Source organism: Typopeltis vanoorti, chromosome 9 (assembly GCF_054136105.1).
Source record: "Typopeltis vanoorti isolate ZY-2024b chromosome 9, IOZ_Tvanoo_1.0, whole genome shotgun sequence".
Classification (NCBI taxonomy): Eukaryota; Metazoa; Arthropoda; class Arachnida; order Uropygi; family Thelyphonidae; genus Typopeltis; species Typopeltis vanoorti.
The window spans coordinates 124358329-124376636 of NC_143557.1; the positions used below are offsets into that span (position 1 = coordinate 124358329).

At 36.5% G+C, this 18308-nt stretch overlaps 1 protein-coding gene across 1 annotated transcript in view; it reads right to left on the reverse strand.

Annotated features, from left to right (window-relative positions):
* Positions 1–18308, reverse strand: part of LOC150103500 (solute carrier family 12 member 4-like) — a 336194-nt gene that overhangs the window by 302555 nt on the left and 15331 nt on the right. Inside the window, exons 2-3 of the mRNA XM_090397527.1 lie at positions 14505–14584; positions 3390–3497 (exon numbers count right to left, since the gene is read on the reverse strand). Coding sequence (XP_090253653.1) covers positions 3390–3497; positions 14505–14584 — 188 coding nt within the window. The remainder of the gene's footprint in view (positions 1–3389; positions 3498–14504; positions 14585–18308) is intronic.

The following is an 18308-nucleotide window of genomic DNA, read 5'->3' on the forward strand; positions in this document are numbered from 1 at the left end:
AAGAGACTGCAGATTCGAATCCTGGGTAGGCATGGTTGAACACAGATGTACCACCTCATATAATATTAGATTTCAGACTACTGTTGCATAACAATCATTACTTTTTTTTTGCAAATGTAATTATTATGTATTATTAACATCTGCCCTCCACTGAGTCAGAGACTTATCAAGGGAGGTCCACAATATTGCACACAATGCTCATCCAACCGTTAAACTGATTCAATGTATGTGTATGTGTGTGTACATTCACAACACATTCAGACAATGCATTCCACTCACCAACCACTCCACATACAAAGAACCTGCTTCTCACTCCTCTGCTCATACCCACCTTATACAGTTTCCAGCAATGGCCTCTTGTTCTACCCACTCCTCCCATTCTATGAAAAATCTCTTCCATATCAACCTGATAACAATCCCCGAGTAGATTACGTCTCAATCATACCCCCCCCCCCCCGTCTCTTATTCAAAATGCTTTGCAATTTACAGTCCTCCTACTCCACATTCCAAAAACCACTGACCGCCTTTGTGAATTTTCTCTAAACCCTTTCTAACATATCCTCATCACCATGAAAACCCAGCAGTTAAATCTGTATACAATAATGCATGAGGCCTGATCAAGGCTTTATACAATGGCATCATAAACCTCTTTATTTCTGCATGTCATGGTTCTCCACATCATTGCCACCATCTGATGTGATGTCTTCACAACTCATGCAATTTGGCCCCTGAATTTCAGGTCCTTGTCCACCACTGCCAGATCTCTCATCTCCTCTACCTTCATTAAAGATTCCCCATCAAGTGTATACTTCACATTCCATCATTGCTTATCAAATTTCAAAACCTTACACTTTGTAACACTGAACTGACCATTCCACTTACCAACACATTCATGCAATCTATTCAAGTCCTCCTGTAAGGCCGTAACATCTGCTTGACTCTACATTGCTCTGCCCAATTTTGCATCATCTGCAAACAGTTGCATATCACTAGTTAAACCCATCCCAATATCATTAATATACAAATTGAACAAAAATCCAATTTCATCTGCTTCAATTTATTTAACAGCTTATTGTGTGGCAGTCTATCAAAAACTTTTGCAAAATCCAAGTACACCATTGTATATGATTCTCCCCTGTCCAAGGTATTTTTCATCTTGTTATAGTACATAAGTAACTTAGTAAAACATGATCTCCTAAACAAATCCAGGCTGATAACTATAGAGAATACTGCTGTTACCAACCCATTTCTGTATCCATCCTACTTCTTACCAATCTCTAGTACTTGCACCACAACTCCAGATATAGAAACTGGCCGATAATTTGAAGTCACAGCCTTATTACCACCTTAATGCAGTGAAACAATTTTACTTTCTTTCCACTCCTATGGAACATGAGCTGTTGTAAGACTATTATTACCACGCATGGAAATGCTACTGCTAATTCCCTGGAACATTCCCTTAAGACTGGAATGTTAATGACTTCAAGGTTATTTATTTCCTCCAATACCTCCTGCTCACTCACAGTTAAGCCATCCTGTCCTATGTTTGCTACACTTAATTTTTTTGTGAAACCCTGATGAGGACAAAACACCCTTATAAACTGATCACTGAATACCTCAAGAATGTCTTCTGCAGCAATTAAATTACCATTCTACCATTTTCATCCATTAACATCATTTGCGATAAGCATTCTTCTTTCAACTTGACACATATGTAAAAAAACTCTAGTTTCTTTGCCTGGTTTGCCAATTTCTGCTCATAATGCACTTTTGTTTCGCATTCCTAACTGAGTCACTCTCCTGGCTTGTTCTTTATACTCTTCATGTAATTGATTATTACTATTATTCATTTTATGCTGCCTCCAAAGTACCTTCTTCCAGATTTCATGCTTAATCCCTTCGTTCATTCAATTTTACACCTAATTCAGCCTTTTTGGCCTTCAGAATACATTCACACATTGATGCTGTTATGTATTTCTTTGTCAGTTCCTAAGACAAATGACACTTCTCTTTCAACTTCCAACAGCTAACTTGGAGTGACAGGAACTCAGGTAAGAGAAAGCTTAGAAAACTCTAATACAAACATTTCTTCCTGGTGACTTGCCTTATATAGGCCTGGACCTCCATTGTGCGCATTTCTTGAAAATAGTCATGTACTGACCTTCAGATATGATGCCATCATGTTTCAAGCGTTTTTGGAAATTTCCATCTATAGCAATTCTCAGAATTCTTCACTAATCTTAGCATTAGACTTACTGATTTAATATTACTTAATAGCCTTGCATGACAACGTCATGTAGTACATTATTTTAACAAAGGGGACTCAGGTAAGAGAAAGCTTAGAAAACCCTAATACAAACATTTCTTCCTTGACTTATAGAAAAGATTATTTCAGTCAAAAAATTAACATATTACTCTTAGTACATTCTCCTAAACAAGAAACATATAAAAATGAACATACGTTATGAAGTCACATATCATGAGAGATTTTACACTAGTTCTGTATGTGCACAACAAATCAAGTCCAGAAACTTACAGAATGCACTGAGCATGAAAACCAGAATGTAATTATTTTCCTGTCAGAAATGAGTAAACATCTTCAATAATGTCTGCTAAAATATTTAAGAAGAGATCAATGGAATGGAAAAAGACTGTTGAGGTCCTCTGTCTTTAATGTACAGACCTAATTCTTTTTTAGAAATTGTTTAACATATTTCTTGATACTCTTTCAATAAAAATTCTCAGATACATATACAACGTAATTTTTTTCCTCACATCCTAAATGACATTGCAAATCAGAAACATGATGAGAATCCCCAATCCACTGAATAGAAACAATTTGTTATAATAAAGTTCTTATTTATAGCAATAATCACATTAGCTTTCTTGTTAGTTTGTTGAGTGAATTCACTACAGTAGCATATGCTGTAGTGAAAAGAGATTAATTTTAAAGAGATTTTATTTGTTTTACAATTATGGTAAGACATTCCTACAATACTTATCTAAAGAGGGAAAACTCAAATTGCTTATCATTCTTTCTAATAGTGATAAATTTTTCTCAATTCGAGATCATACGAATGAGCTGATGCAGTTGTAAAATGGGGATGGGAATAATCAATATGCATCATCAGGTTTGAGTTTTGTAAAACAAGGCAAAACTTTATGTGAATGTTCATTCCATTAAACTCCAACTTCAAATTTGTTTTTTAAATTTTTCTCTTTTTACAGGCAACTTGCAATCCATCACCAGTAATCAGCTAGATATTTTCAGTGAACATCACTGAGATATAAATAACAGGGGGTAAGACACCCAGCCTCGACTACATATAAATCTATGTATAAGTGATTAAACTTAAAACATTATAAAATAATAGAATAAAAATACATACCTTTGGAGGAACTTTAATATCATGATCAGAAACATTTGGAATAGCTACATTATAATTTGACAATGAACTAAGGAGAGTTGATACTCTTGGTCTTTCTGGCATTTCTTCCTAAGAAAATTGAATGTAAATAATTAATGCTGAAAATAACATTCATCTTTCTACTCCATTTTCAGGCACATGAATACATAGAGTAAATTATATAATCATTCATATGATTAAACATATGAATGATTATATGTTTTCATTTTATAAATTCACCATTTTTTCCTCTTCAACATAAAACATCATCAATATAATAGTAAATGACTAATATAATAGTCATTTACTATTATATTAGGTTCGAATAATTCAAATTATTTGAGAACATGTGTCTAGTGTCTGCATGTTACCTAGGAAATACTCAGACAGATTTGGAACCTCCTCCACTTAGGCATGAAGTTGGAAAAGAAGTTAAGCAGCTTAACAGCAATCCCAGCAGAGTTAATTAAGGCCACAGGAGATGGAGGGATAAGAGTGTTTCATAGATTGATTACAAGGATATGGGAGAAAGGATCATTGCCTATAGAGACTGGAAGAAGTTGGTTTTCATACCACTACATAAGAATAAGAAGTGAAATATGAAGGATTGCAAGAACTAAAATTCTATTACTTTAATATCTCATGCAAGCAAAATTTTATTGAAGATCATGCTAAATGGGATTGAGGCCAAAGTTGAGGCAGAGATGCCTGAGGAACAAGCAGGTTTCAGGAAAGGCAAGGGCACCAGAGATCAGATCCTTTGCCTTAGACAGATCAAAGAAAAATGTAAAGAATTTAAACTCCTTCTGGTAATGTGTTTCTTAGACTACTCTAAGAAACACATTACCAGAAATTCATTACTTCCCACAGTTTCAGCATGTGAAACTGTGGGAAGTAATGAAAATAATAGGTTTTCCTCAGCACACTATCAGGTTGATAGTCAACTCATAGAGCAAGAAGCCATGGTAAGAACAGGTGTTTGATTAACTGATTGGCTTCAGGTTGGAAAGGGAGTTAGGAAAGGATGTTTACTTTCTCATCACTTGTTTAGTATATGCTGAGGAAATCATGTGTCAAGCATCGGTTGAGATCAAGACAGGGATTAGGATAGGTGGTAGATTGATCAGTAATCTGAGGTATGCTGATGATACCATGCTCCTCTAGAATGACAAGGAAGAACTAGGACAAATTCTTGACAAAGTTAACAAGATCAGTAATAATAGAGGGCTTCAACTCAGTCCTAGCAAGACAAAGATTATGGTTCTCAAAGGAAATACAAACAGGGAAGCTCTTGAGAAACAAATGTACTTTAATGGAGAAAGAATTGAGGAAGTCAGCAAGTATGAGTACTTGCATTCCATTATTAATATGAAGAATTGCAGTTCAGAAGATGTCAGAAAAAGATTAGAAATGAATAAAACAACAGTCCAAGACTTGTCTAAAATGTGGAAGGATGGATTTATCTCCATGAGAAGAAAGTTGAGGATTTTGGATGCAGTAGTTTTCCCACTCCACTAGCTACAATGAGTCCACTTACAGTGCACAATGATAGAAGGATATTAGTAGGAACATATAACTGCAGATCTCTAAGGAATGATGATAGATTGGAAGAACTGATGAAGGAAATTGGACCATATAAAATGGGACATTGTGGGCCTTTCAGAGATAAGAAGGAAAGAAGAAACTCTCATTTCGATTAAAACATTGATTAAAAGATGGACATCTACTCTACCACTGTGAATGTGACAGAAACAGCAATCCCAGCAAAGGACAGTGTCCTGTTTGTTAATAAAATAACATCAAGAATAGCTGAACTAAGTCTCTTCATAAATAAAAGATACCAAATCAACTGAAAATTATACAAGTATATGCCCCAACTACGGACTATCCAGATGAGGAGATAGAAGATGTCTATAAAACATTGGAATCCACATTAAATAATTCTAAAGAATTCTACATGATTATAATGGGTGATTTTAATGCCAAGATTGGAAGCAGAGATGACCATCTGAACTCCATCAGTAAATTTGAGTTTGGACAGAGGAATGAAAGAGGAGAAAGACTTGTTGAATTCGCAGAAGAAAATAACCTCTTTATTATGAACAGCTTTTTCAAGAAGAAAATCAACTGAAAATGGACTTGGAGAAGCCCAAATGGACAAACTTGCAATGAAATAAACTTCATCCTCTCCAACAGAAAATATATAATAAATAATACCAAAGTGTTTAATAGATTTAATACAGGAAGTGACCACAGACTAGTAAGGGAAAAAGTATGGATCAACAAAAAATGGGAACGGAATAAGCTCATAAGAAAAAAGTCCAATTTAGTGAATCTACAAAACCTCTACCACAATAAAAGCTGTTATAGAGAATCACTCAAAAATGAACTAAAAAAGTTAAACACAGCTACTACCATCGATGATGCTAATGAAATATTAAAAAAATCTATCTTGAATTGTGCGCTAGAAATAGGAGGCACCAAAGAGAGGAAAAACTAAGACAGGAAACCTTAGATCTGATGAAGAAATGAAGAGATATGAAAAGAGATTTGAATGACACCAATAAAATAGAATATGCGGAAATTTGTAAAACTATACGTAAAAGGATGAAACATGATCTTAGATCATATAATACTAGGAAAATTAAAGAAACAATAGAAAAACAATAGTAATATGAAGGTCCTAAGACGAACATTATCAGTTGGAACAAAGGAAATAGTTGCTGTAAGAGGAAAAAATGGTGAACTTATAAAAAATAGAGATGCAATAATTAAAAGAATTCAGGAATTTTATGCTGAACTCTATGAAGACAAAGACTGTGACATACAAGAATCATCTACGGATAACTCGAGTGAGGAAGAACATGATGCCCCTGAGATCTTACAAGGCAAAGTGGAAATGGCACTGTGAGAAATGAAGAATGGAAAGGCCTCAGGAGAAGATGGAATTATGGTAGACTTCTTAAAATAGGGAGGAAGACCTGTCATCAAACAGCTGACTAAACTCTTTAATAAATGCCTAAAAACAGAGAAAAAATTCCAAAAAATTGAAACAATTCACTTCTAATATTAATTTTTAAAAAGGGCAATAAGAAAGAAATTAAAAACTACAGACCTATAAGCCTACTCTCTACCATATATAAAGTTTTCACAAAAATTATAAATAATAGAATAAAGTCTAAACTAGAGGGAATGCAATCCTGTGAACAAGCTGGATTTAGAAAGAATTACAATACTTTGGACCATATTCCCAAATTAAGACAGCTCATTGAAAAATCAATTGAATACAATAAATCCTTATGTCTGGCCTATATAGACTATGAAAAAGCATTTGATTCAGTTAAAACATCTGCAACACTAAAAGCGCTCGAAACCCAGGGAACTGAGAAACTATATATTGAAACACTAAAACATATTTACAATAATGCAACTTCTGTAATTAAATTATATAAAAACAGTGAAAAGTTCCCAATACAAAAAGGCATCCAGCAAGGCGATACCATATCTCCCAAATTATTTACAGTTGCACTAGATAAAGTCTTTAGAAGCCTTGATTGGAAAACAAAAGAAATAAACATAAATGGAGAAAGGCTGCATCATCTGAAATTTGCAGATGATATTGTCCTAATAGCAGATAATTTTGAAGATCTGGAAGAAAGGCTAAATCAGCTAAATGAAGCCTCCAGAGTAAATGGATTAAAAATAAATAGAGAAAAAACAAAAATAACGATGAATAAATATATTAACCACAGAACTGTCAAAGTAGAAAACCATGAAATAGAACAAGTTACTTCATATGTATATTTGGGCCAACTGTTTTCCTTTGAGGAGTGCCAAAGAAAAGAGATTGAACGAAGAATTCACCTTGGATGGATGGCTTAGGGAAAATGAGAGACATATTCAGAAGTGATATCCCTATGAGTCTAAAAAGGAAAGCTTTCAACCAGTGCATTCTTCCTGTCCTAACGTATGGAGGAGAAACATGGACTTTAACAGAAGCCCTAAACAAAAAGCTGAGAACAACACAACATCGCATGAAAAGAAGTATGCTAAAAATAACATTAAGAGATAGGAAGACAAATACCTGGATAAGATCTCAAACAGGTGTCATGGATATTGTAAAATACATTAAACAGGCTAAGTGGAGATGGGCTGGCCATACTGACAGATGCAGTGATGGGAGATGGACTAGAAAAACAACAGAGTGGAGACCAATGGATGGAGCAAGACCGAGAAGAAGGTGGAGGGATGAACTGGAACAAATTGCATGAGCGAGATGGATGGGAGAGGCAGAAAAACGAGTGATCTGGAAAATCATGGGGGGAGACCTTCATCCAGCAGTGGACAGAACCAAAAGGTTGAATTAGGGAGTTTTCCAAACAGTGACTTATGGATGTGAGACCTGGAACTTAAAGAAGTCAGATAAGAAAAGGATAGCTGCTTTTAACCTGGCATTAGTAAGGTGGGAAAATGTAACAAAAGTGGTATGGTGGGGTCCCATGCTAAACTTGCTTGCGTGCAACTGCCTGTCGTCTATGGCTGTCGAGTAGCGGGTTACGGGAGGAAAAGATATACTGAGGCATGACTCACTGCCACGCATTGTTAAAAAGTTATAGTCAATTTAAAATCTTTGGGGTCTGTGACACCCCACCTTCCTAATACTGGGTTAAGATGTGGTGCTACAGAAGGCTGCTGAGGATATCGTATACTGAAAGGCATACAAATTAATGGGTATTAGAAAAGATTGGATATTGACAGAAGAAAGTGAAAATATTTTGGACACATTGAAAGGATGGTAGGAGGACTTCTCAGAACAGTGATATAAGGTAAAGTCCCTACAAAAGAGGAAGATGAAGAAATGTATAGAAAACTTAGAGTAGTGAAGAAGGAGAAGGAGAATTATTATGGGCAATTTTAATTATTGCAGTATAGATTGGCATGAAGAGATAGCATTTGGGAATAAGGAAAATGAATTTCTCAAGTTTTTGGGAGATAACTATCTCAGGCATGCAATGATCAGATCCTCCACTTGGTGAGAGTGATCATGAAGTGATTGCCTGGGTTGTGGCTAGCCATATGCAGACTTTTGTGAGGAAATGATATATGTGAAATTATAAGACTGGTGATTATGATAAGCTCAGGGCTGTAGCATCAAATTATATGTCAATCCATATCTGGAGTTGTGGTGAAGGTATTAGAGAGATTAATGAGAAGTAGGATACAGAAATGGGTTGATAACAGTAGCAGCATTCTCTGTGGTTATCAGCATGGGTCTGTTAAAGAGAGATTGTGGAACAAGGAGTTGAGTGATAAGGAAATAAATGCTACTTGGAGGCTGATAAAGAAATACATAACAGATTCAATGTGTGAATGTATTCCAAAGGTCAAAAGGCTGAATAAGGTTGATGTAAAATTGAAGAATGAGGAGCGTAAGAGTGAAATCTGGAAGAAGAGGATACTTTGGAGGCAGTACAAGATGAATAATGGTAATAATCAGTTACATGAAGAGTATAAAGAACAAGCCAGGATAGTGGAGTGCGAGCAGAAATTGGCAAATCAGGCCAAAAAAAAAAAGTTTTTTTTTTTTTTAAGATATGAGGCAAGTGGAAGGAAGAATGAAATATGGAATATTTCATTCTTCATGGCAAGATAATGCTAATGGATGAAAATGGAAGAATGGTAATAGTTGCAGAAGACATTGTTGATGTATTCAGTGATCAATTTATAAAGATGTTTCATCTGATCAGGATGAAATCATGGATAGGAATGCTCAATTTGCTGTTGCAAAGTACCGACCGATCAGCATATCAGGAATCGTTGTCAAGGTTTTGGAGAAAGTAGTCAAGAGAAAAATACAGGAATGGATAGATGAAAATGGGATGCTGTACGTGGGACAGCATGGTTTTGTGAAGGGTAGATCATGCCTCACCAACCTGCTCACGTTTTATAACACAGTGACAGCTGATCTGGATAAGGGTAATGGGTTTACAGTCATACTGTTGGACCTTACTAAGGCCTTTGACAGGATACCACATAGAATTCTAATCAGTAAACTGCACCATGTGGGGATGGATATAGGGTTGGTGAGATGGATAGGAGGGTGGTTGATGGAGAGATATCAGAGAGTAGTTTATTCAGGAATAGAGTCCAAAAGATGACCTGTGCCTAGTGGTGTGCCACAGGGTTCTGTTCTTGGACCACTACTATTTAATTTGTTCATTAATGATATAGAAAGGATCTGAGAGGAACTGTTCATTTGTTTGCTGGTGATGCAAAGTTGGGTAGAGCAATAGTGAATGCACATGATGTCAAAATTTTGCAGGATGATTTGGATAGATTGGAGGATTGGGCTAAGGAGAATGGATGTCAATTTAATGTGGCGAAGTGTGGCAATTTAAGGTTATGCATTTTGGGGTGAAACGATTAGCAGCAGTATACCACATGGTGGAACCATACTCCAGGAGATTGATGATGCCAGGGATTTGGGAGTGTTGGTGGATGGGGAGTTGAAGTTTAGGGAGCACATTGCAAAGTGACTAAATCAGCTCACGAAATCACTTGGTTACTGAAGAATACTTTGACGAGCAGAGACAAGCAAGTTATTGTTCCTCTGTAATGAGCCTTGATAAGACCCCATCTTGACTACTGTGTCAAGGTTTCTTCTTGATGGGGAGGAGGTGGAGAGGTGAGTGACCAAGATGATAGCAGGTCTATGGAATGAACCTTATGAGAACAGGTTGAAGATTTGTGGGTTGCAGAAATTGGTTCATAGGCGGAAAAGGGGTGATATGATTGAGACAGTGAAATTACTGAAGGGTTTCTATAAGATTAATTCAGAGGATATTTTTCAGAACAGGACTGATGGAGGGAGGACTAGGGGCCATCCATGGAAACTGGGCAAGAGTGTGGTTAGCAAGGGAGAACTAGGTTTTTTACACTGAAGACAGTGGTGAATGAGTGGAATAAGGTGCCATGACTGTGAATGAGTTCAAGGCAAAGTATGATAGATACTGTGTGGATGTAGAAATAGTTGTTCTTGACATGTTTAGGACCACCCACGATGAGTCTAAGGACTCCTTGAAGTTGCCTGTAATAATAATAATAATAATAATTAATTGCGAGTGAGCAGGAGGTATGCGAGGAAATAAATAATCTTGATGTCAATTAGGCAATAGGATTTGATGAGATATCACCACACATCTTAATAAAATGTTCCAGGGAATTGGCATGCCTCTTTAATAAGTGTCTTAAAAAAGCACAGGTTCCAAGGGAGTGGAAGGAGGGTGAAATTGTTCCACTGCATAAAGGTGGTGATAAGGCTTGACTATAGGCCAATTTGTATTACTGGAAAAATCAGTGAGAAGCAGGATACAGAAGTGTGTTGATAACAGCAGGAATATATGTGGTTATCAGCATGGGTTTATTAAAGGGATATCATGTTTTACTAAGTTACTTATGTACGATAACAAGGTGAGAATTATCTTGGACAGAGAAGATGCATATAAAGTGGTGTACTTGGATTCTGCAAAAGCTTTTGATAGACTACCACATGACATTGAATCAGAAGGGAGTGGATAAGACTTCTGAGTGGATCACTGTCTGGCTGTCAGATAGGTATCAGAAAGTTGTATATGGGTATACAGTATCCCAAACGAGGAAGGTCACGAGTGGTGCACCGCAGGGTTCAGTTTTGGGACTGCCGTAGTTCAATTATATTAATGATATTGGGATGGGTTTAACTAGTGATACGCTGCTGTTTGCAGATGATGCAAAATTGGTGAGAGCAATGCAGAGTCAAGCAGATGTTGCCTTAGAGGAAGACATGAATAGATTGCATGAATGGGTTGGTAATTGGAATTGTCAGTTCAATGTTGCAAGTGTAAGGTTTTGAAATTTGGTAAGCAATGATGAGTGGCAAAGTATACACTTGGTGGGGAAACTTTATAAAGGAGGTAGAGGAAATGAGAGATCTGAGAGTGGTGGTAGACAATGACCTGAAATTCAGATGACCACATTGTACAAGTTGTGAAGACATCACATTGGATAATGGCAATAATGCAGAGGACCACGACATGCAGAAATAAAGAGGTTATGATGCCATTGTATAAGGCCTTGATCAGCCTTCCTATGGATTATTGTGTACAGATTTGGTTGCTGGGTTTTCATGGTAATGAGGATATGCTGGAAACGGTCTAGAGAAGATTCACAAAAGTGGTCAGTGATCTTTGGAATGTGGAGGTTAGATTGAGAGAATGTAAGTTGCAAAGCCTCATGAACTGGAGGAAGAATCTGATCATTTTATCCTTTGATGAAATGATCCATCTAAAATTCTCAATCCTTGTATGCTGCCTGAGATAGTTATCTCTCAAGAACTCGAGAAATTCATTTTCCTTATTCCTAGTGCTATCTCTTCATTCCAATCTATACCACGATATCATATGATACTATTACTACTAATAATAATACATCAACGTATCTAAGCTAAACAGAAATCTTCGGAGAAAATATATTAAAAATATGCTCAAAATGTTCCATGTAACAGTTGGCTAAAGCTGGAGATATAGCAGATTCAAAAATATTTCCACAAGTTGTTTTGACAAGAAAAATAACCTGTATTTATGACGAAGTTGAATACTTTCACAATATCAGGAAGAAAATCACTGTATAATATAAGTAAAAGGAGCATTTGTGAAGAGTGAAATTTCATCAATTTCCCGGCCCATGAAATGGGCCAGGGGTTGCCCATATGTGTGATATAGCATCAATAGTATATTGATGCTATATCACGCATATGGGCAACTCATATGTGTGATATCACACATATGGGCAAACTGGAGAAGAAAAACAACAAAGTGGTGTCTGCAGTCAAGAGAGCAGTGGAACAAACAGTCCCCAAGACAAAGAAGAGATGGATCTCACAGGAGACACTAAAGATAAATCAAGAAGAAAAAAAAAAGAGCATTCAAGATTAGAAGAAAGAGAAAAATTGATACAAATAGTACAGAGAAAAATGCAATGAAGTGAAGAAGGTGGTTAGAAAGGAACAAACCAATGGCTAGGGGAACAGTGCAAGGACATCAATAAATTCTATGGTGAATACTGAAAAGAGAAGTACTTAAGATGATTAGAAACATCAACAAGAAATGGAGCACAAAGCAGAGAACTATAAAAGATGAAAAGGGTTAAATCTTGAACAAAGAAAAAACAGGAGATGAGGTCCAAATGAGGTTAACAGTGAATTGAGGGTAACATCGCAACCAGGAAGAGCAGGAGAAACAGATATACTGAGGGATGAGGTTGTAAAGACGGTAAAACATCTGAAAACCATAAGAGTCCCAAGAATGATGAGATCACTGCATAGGTGCTGTAACATGGTAGCAAGGTGATCACAGATGAACTATACCGGTTGTGTACCATAGCAAGGCAAAGCACTAAAAGAATGGACAAGATCAATGCCCATTCACAAAAAAAAAAAAAAAAAAAAGGAATCAAAATGGACTGCAAAAACTATAAAAAAGTTGTTCTAATAAGTCATGTGGAAAAAGTACTTATGATGATATTAACAGAAAGCATAAGAAAACCAATGGAAGAAATCTGGAAGATGAGCAAGCAGGATTTAGAAGACACAGAAGTGCTGTGCACCAAATATTAATATTAAGACTGATTGTAGAGAAAGCTCAACATAAAAATAAAAATGTTTTCATCTGTTTTGTTGATTTGTGAAATTGTGGAGAAATAGGAAGTTGGTTCTGGCCAACAAGAGGCATGAGACAAGGAAAACCAATATCCCCAAGTAGCTTTATCATTGCTTTTGTGAAAGAGGGGTGTCAATAAAGGATAATATAAGAGGATTTTCAATTCAAGGTACAAAAATAAATAATTTATGATTTGCAAATGACAGTCATTATTAGGTTCCTGACATGACAGAATTTACACTGTAAAGATCTTGGATAACAAACGTGAAAGTAAACCTACAAGTAATGGACAAGATACGAAAAAGAAAATCACTGAGCCTTCTCATAAATCTGAGAATGCTGAAAACATGCATATTCACAAGTGCTATCTTTGGTTGTGAGTCATAAATAATGGTCAAAGACTGAGACAAATATTGGCCTTTGAAAGAACATGTTATAGAAAGATTCTTCAAATTGGATGGGTGCAAAAGGTAACAAATGAAGAACTGCATCGCAAAGTAAACCAAAGAAATGTAATGCAGAAAATAATCCAAAGGAAACTAAAGATTTTTTTGGACATATCAGCAAAATGGATAACAGTAGAAAGATCAAACCTTGATGTTTGGTACAGAATAAATAGAAGACAGCTAAGGCGAGAGTGAAAAGATGTGAAGGAGTGGTGAAAAAGTGAAGGATTTGAGCCAAATGGCAATGAACAGAGAGAAATGGCAAAGATGAAACAAGCATCAGACACCAATGGGCATATCATTATTGGTGAGTGTCTTCATGGTTTTGCATTCAATAATAGGAATAGAGAAAATCGATAGTAATGCTATCGATTTTCTCTATTCCTGAAACATATTCTTGACATTCTTAAAGACAAATTTGTGCAGAATGACCATTCTTTAATGAGTACATAGTTTTTTTTTGTGTGTCAAGAAGCAACCTTGTAGTTCTATTTTGTTTAACTCGTTCTGCACAAATTCGTCTTTAAGAACATGAAGAATACATTTCACTTAAGGAGCCAAATAAATCTGGCTCACTAAGCCATACCTTATCTACAAACCACAGAATTCAGTGGAACAATATCAAAGCTCTACACATAAGCCATTTTCTTCTGGAAAGACTGTACAAAGAAAGCTGGGAAGCACACATTCACAATCCCAACTAATACTTGCCATTCATATGTTTCATAAATTGCAATTAATTATTTAAATTTAAAAATATCTTATTATTTTATTTATTTCCTGATATCTATTAATGCAGATGGAGTTATTCTCCTGCAGTCAATAGCACATATAATATTACACACTTTCAATTTAATTGTTGTTCTCTCTTTTTTATGGTTATCTTCCTGTACTGAAAATGACTATATAACAATAAATAAATTACTCCATATATTTTTTTAGAAAACACTACTTACATGATAAAGATACAAATTCTTCTCATAACTGGAGAGATCACAATTCTTAAAAATGGGATGTTCATCTGAATGCTGTTGATCTGAAAAAAGTTGATACAAATAAGTGTTTTCTCCTTTCAATACCTTTTGTGACATATCATATGTTTAAACCTTTTGTGAGTTTAAACATATCACATAACTAAGGATTAGATCATATGGAACACTGCTGAGTCCAAACATAAGACTAAACAAATGAAGTCTCAACACTTGGCAAAGAAGAAATTATCTACCACCTAAATACATTAAAAAATATAGATGTTATAGTGGGAACTGAACCCAGAGCTGTTGGTTGGAGAGTTATCCATTCAGCCAACCAGGTTATCAAATTGAAAAATTATAACTGTCAGTACCATCGACAGGGTGTAGCATAGAGGCAGCTACCTCACGACGCAGCTTAATAAGGGCACTCATTCAGTCATATTGCTGTAGGTGCCATCGCTACACTAACAATTCCTGTTAACGCAGCAAATGGGGAAAGAAGATTTTTCAAGCTTAACCTGATTAAAAATTATTTGCGAACAGCAATGACCCAAGAAAGCTTGGTTGATCTAGCAACTATATCAATGGAAGTGGACACAGCTTATAATTTCAATTTAGAAGAGCTTATAACCAGTTTTATTGTGCGATAACCCTGTAGAGAGCAAACATTTAATTAATATTATTATGTATCATTTTTCATTAATGTTTCTCTTGTAATAAAAACAAAATAGCAATTGGAGATTCTTATATTATTGTCTTATAATCCATCATAGGCAATATTTAATTGTTTGTCTCAGGGCATGATTTAATATGCTGACGGCCCTGATAATTGTAATCAGTATAATATTACATCGGACCTATTTGTTTTTTTGTATTCAGAAATTGAATTTTAATAATAAGTCTGATATGCAATCATTAAAATACATATTAATAAAATAAAACACCAAGAGAAAGAAGGAAAACTGACAGAAGAATTAGAGAAATACCTCATTGGCATAACTGACAAACAAGAAAAAAAAAGGGGAGTTTCTTGTAAATTACAAATACAAGATACTATATTCAAGCAATAATGATAAAGAAAAGGAAGGCACAGCTATAGTATTTAACACTAAACAAGAGAATAATTTTTTTGAATGGCATGCAATTTTCAGTACCCTTTTGATGTAGACAAACATCAAAAGGGTAAATTGAATCATAAGACTAATTTGTACCTACGGTCTAACAGAAGTTATTATTATTACGGGCAACTCCAAGGAGTCCTTAGACTCATCGAGGGAGGCCCTAAACATCATGTCTACAACTATTTAGCTTCCACACAGTATCTATCATACCTTGCCTTGAACCCACTCACAGTCATGGCACCACACAACAGACTCTGGCAACTTATTCCACTCATTCACCACTCTCCATGCAAAAAACCTAGTTCTAATACCTTTGCAAACCACATTTTTGCCCAGTTTCCTTGGATGGCCCCTAGTTCTCCCACCACCAGACCTGTTCTGAAAAATATCATCTGAATTAATCTTGTAGATACCCTTCAGTAATTTGAATGTCTCAATCATATCACCCCTCTTCTGCCTATCAACCAATGTTTGCAACCCACAGATCTTCAACCTGTTCTTATAAGGTTCATTCCATAAACCTGATACCATTTTGGTCACTCGCCTCTGGATCCTCTCTACCTCCTCCAAGAAGAAACCCCTGCCCCCACCAGATCTGGGCACAGTAATCAAGATGGGGTCTTATCAAGGCTCGATACAGAGGAATAACTTGCTTGTCTCTGCTCGTCAAAGTATTCTTTAGTAACCAAGTGATTTGATGAGCTGATTTAGCCACTTTTGCAATGTGCCCCCTACACTTCAAATCCCTATCCACCTACATCCCCAAATCCTGGCTTCATCAATCTCCTGGAGTAAAGTTCCACCAATGTGGTATACTACTGCTAATCTTTTCACCCCAAAATGCATAACCTTACACTTTGCCACATTAAATTGACATCCATTCTCCTTAGCCCAGTACCCAATCTATCCAAATCATCTTGCAAAATTTTGACATCCTGTGCACTCACTATTGCTCTACCCAACTTTGCATCATCAACAAACAAATGAATAGTTCCTCTCAGATCCTTTACGATATCATTAATGAACAAATTAAATAGTAGTGGTCCAAGAACAGAACCCTGCAGCACATCACTAGTCACAGGCCATCTTTAGGACTCTACTCGTGAATAAACTACTCTCTGATACCTCTCAGTCAACCACCCTCCTATCCATCTCACCAACTCTATATCCATCCCCATATGCTGCAGTTTGCTGATTAGAATTCCATATGTATCCTGTCAAAGGCCTTAGTATGGCCCAGCAGTATGACTGTAAACCCAGTACCCTCATCCAGTTCAGCTGTCACTGTCTTATAAAATGTGAGCAAGTTAGTGAGGCATGATCTACCCTTCACAAATCCAGCTGTCCCCCAAACAGTATCTCGTTATCATCTATCCATTCCTGTATTCTTCTCTTGACTACTTTCTCCAAAACCTTGACAATGACTCCTGATATGCTGATCGGTCGATAATTTGCAATAGCAGTCTTGGAACCTCCCTTATGCAGTGGTACAATTTTCCCCTCTTTCCATCCCCCTCAGGACTAACCCAGTCCCGAGACTCAAACACAATGGTCAAGGGCACTGACAATTCTTTTGCCGCTTCACGTAAGACCCAAGCTGGTATACTAACCAAACCCACAGCTGTATTCACATTCAGGTTTTGTAATATACTATTCACCTCCATTTCATTCACCTCAATTCCTGTATAACCTGTTGGATCTTTCATTCCTGCAATATCACCATCTGAATGATATATTATTATTATTATTCGTGACACCTCCAAGGAGTCCGAGGACTCATCGTGGAAGGACACCTACTATTATACAACTGTCTCAACCTAGTACTACACCAAACCTCTACTACCAATCATCTCCATCAACGCCATCTACAGCCCATCTCCACCACCACAACTAGTATTTTTTTGTCTGTAAATTGTGTGTGTTCTAAAGGGCCAATTTGTCTGTATGCAGGATGAAAAACCAGAGTTTCTGGGAGAAAAAACCCTGCTGCCTCTGTATGAGATTGGCTAACTCACCTTCGATTGAAAAAGTCCACATAAAGATTCCTCCCGTAGCGACGAGAATCGAACTTAGTCCTATTCCAATCAAAGGGCACAATGTACTGTCATTCTTCCAATTGCACTATGGAGGGAAAATTACACATATTTGGCCACCTCCCAGGTTAAAACCTCTTACAAGTGAATCTCTGTACAACACTCGTTCCTTCATTTTCCTTTCGCTACCGATCATGCTCTCGTTTTTCTTATCACGCACTCTCTTCCTTCCGTTACCTGAAGCACTCGGTAAGCAATTTTGTAATCGTTCCAGCTGCCGCTTTGCCCTATGTATCACTCCGTGCAACCATGCAATCTCGCTCATTGCAACTAACTCCTCATTTTTATTGTCACTTAAACTATTCTCACGTGCTGTACTTTTACTCTCAATCTCAACACTGTTCTCAATACTATCTGGCACTACCTCGCAAATTCCTATCATATCACTACGTTCTATCACATTATGGCTTTCATCCATTAAATCACGACCTGAGACACACTTCAAATCCTCACATTCCTGACACTTTCCCACCACTATCATTTTCAAACCAAACTCCCACCACTCTCAGGAAAGCATACATCCTGCAGATGTTACATTGAATAAAATCCCTTGGGTTAAATTTATTCAACAA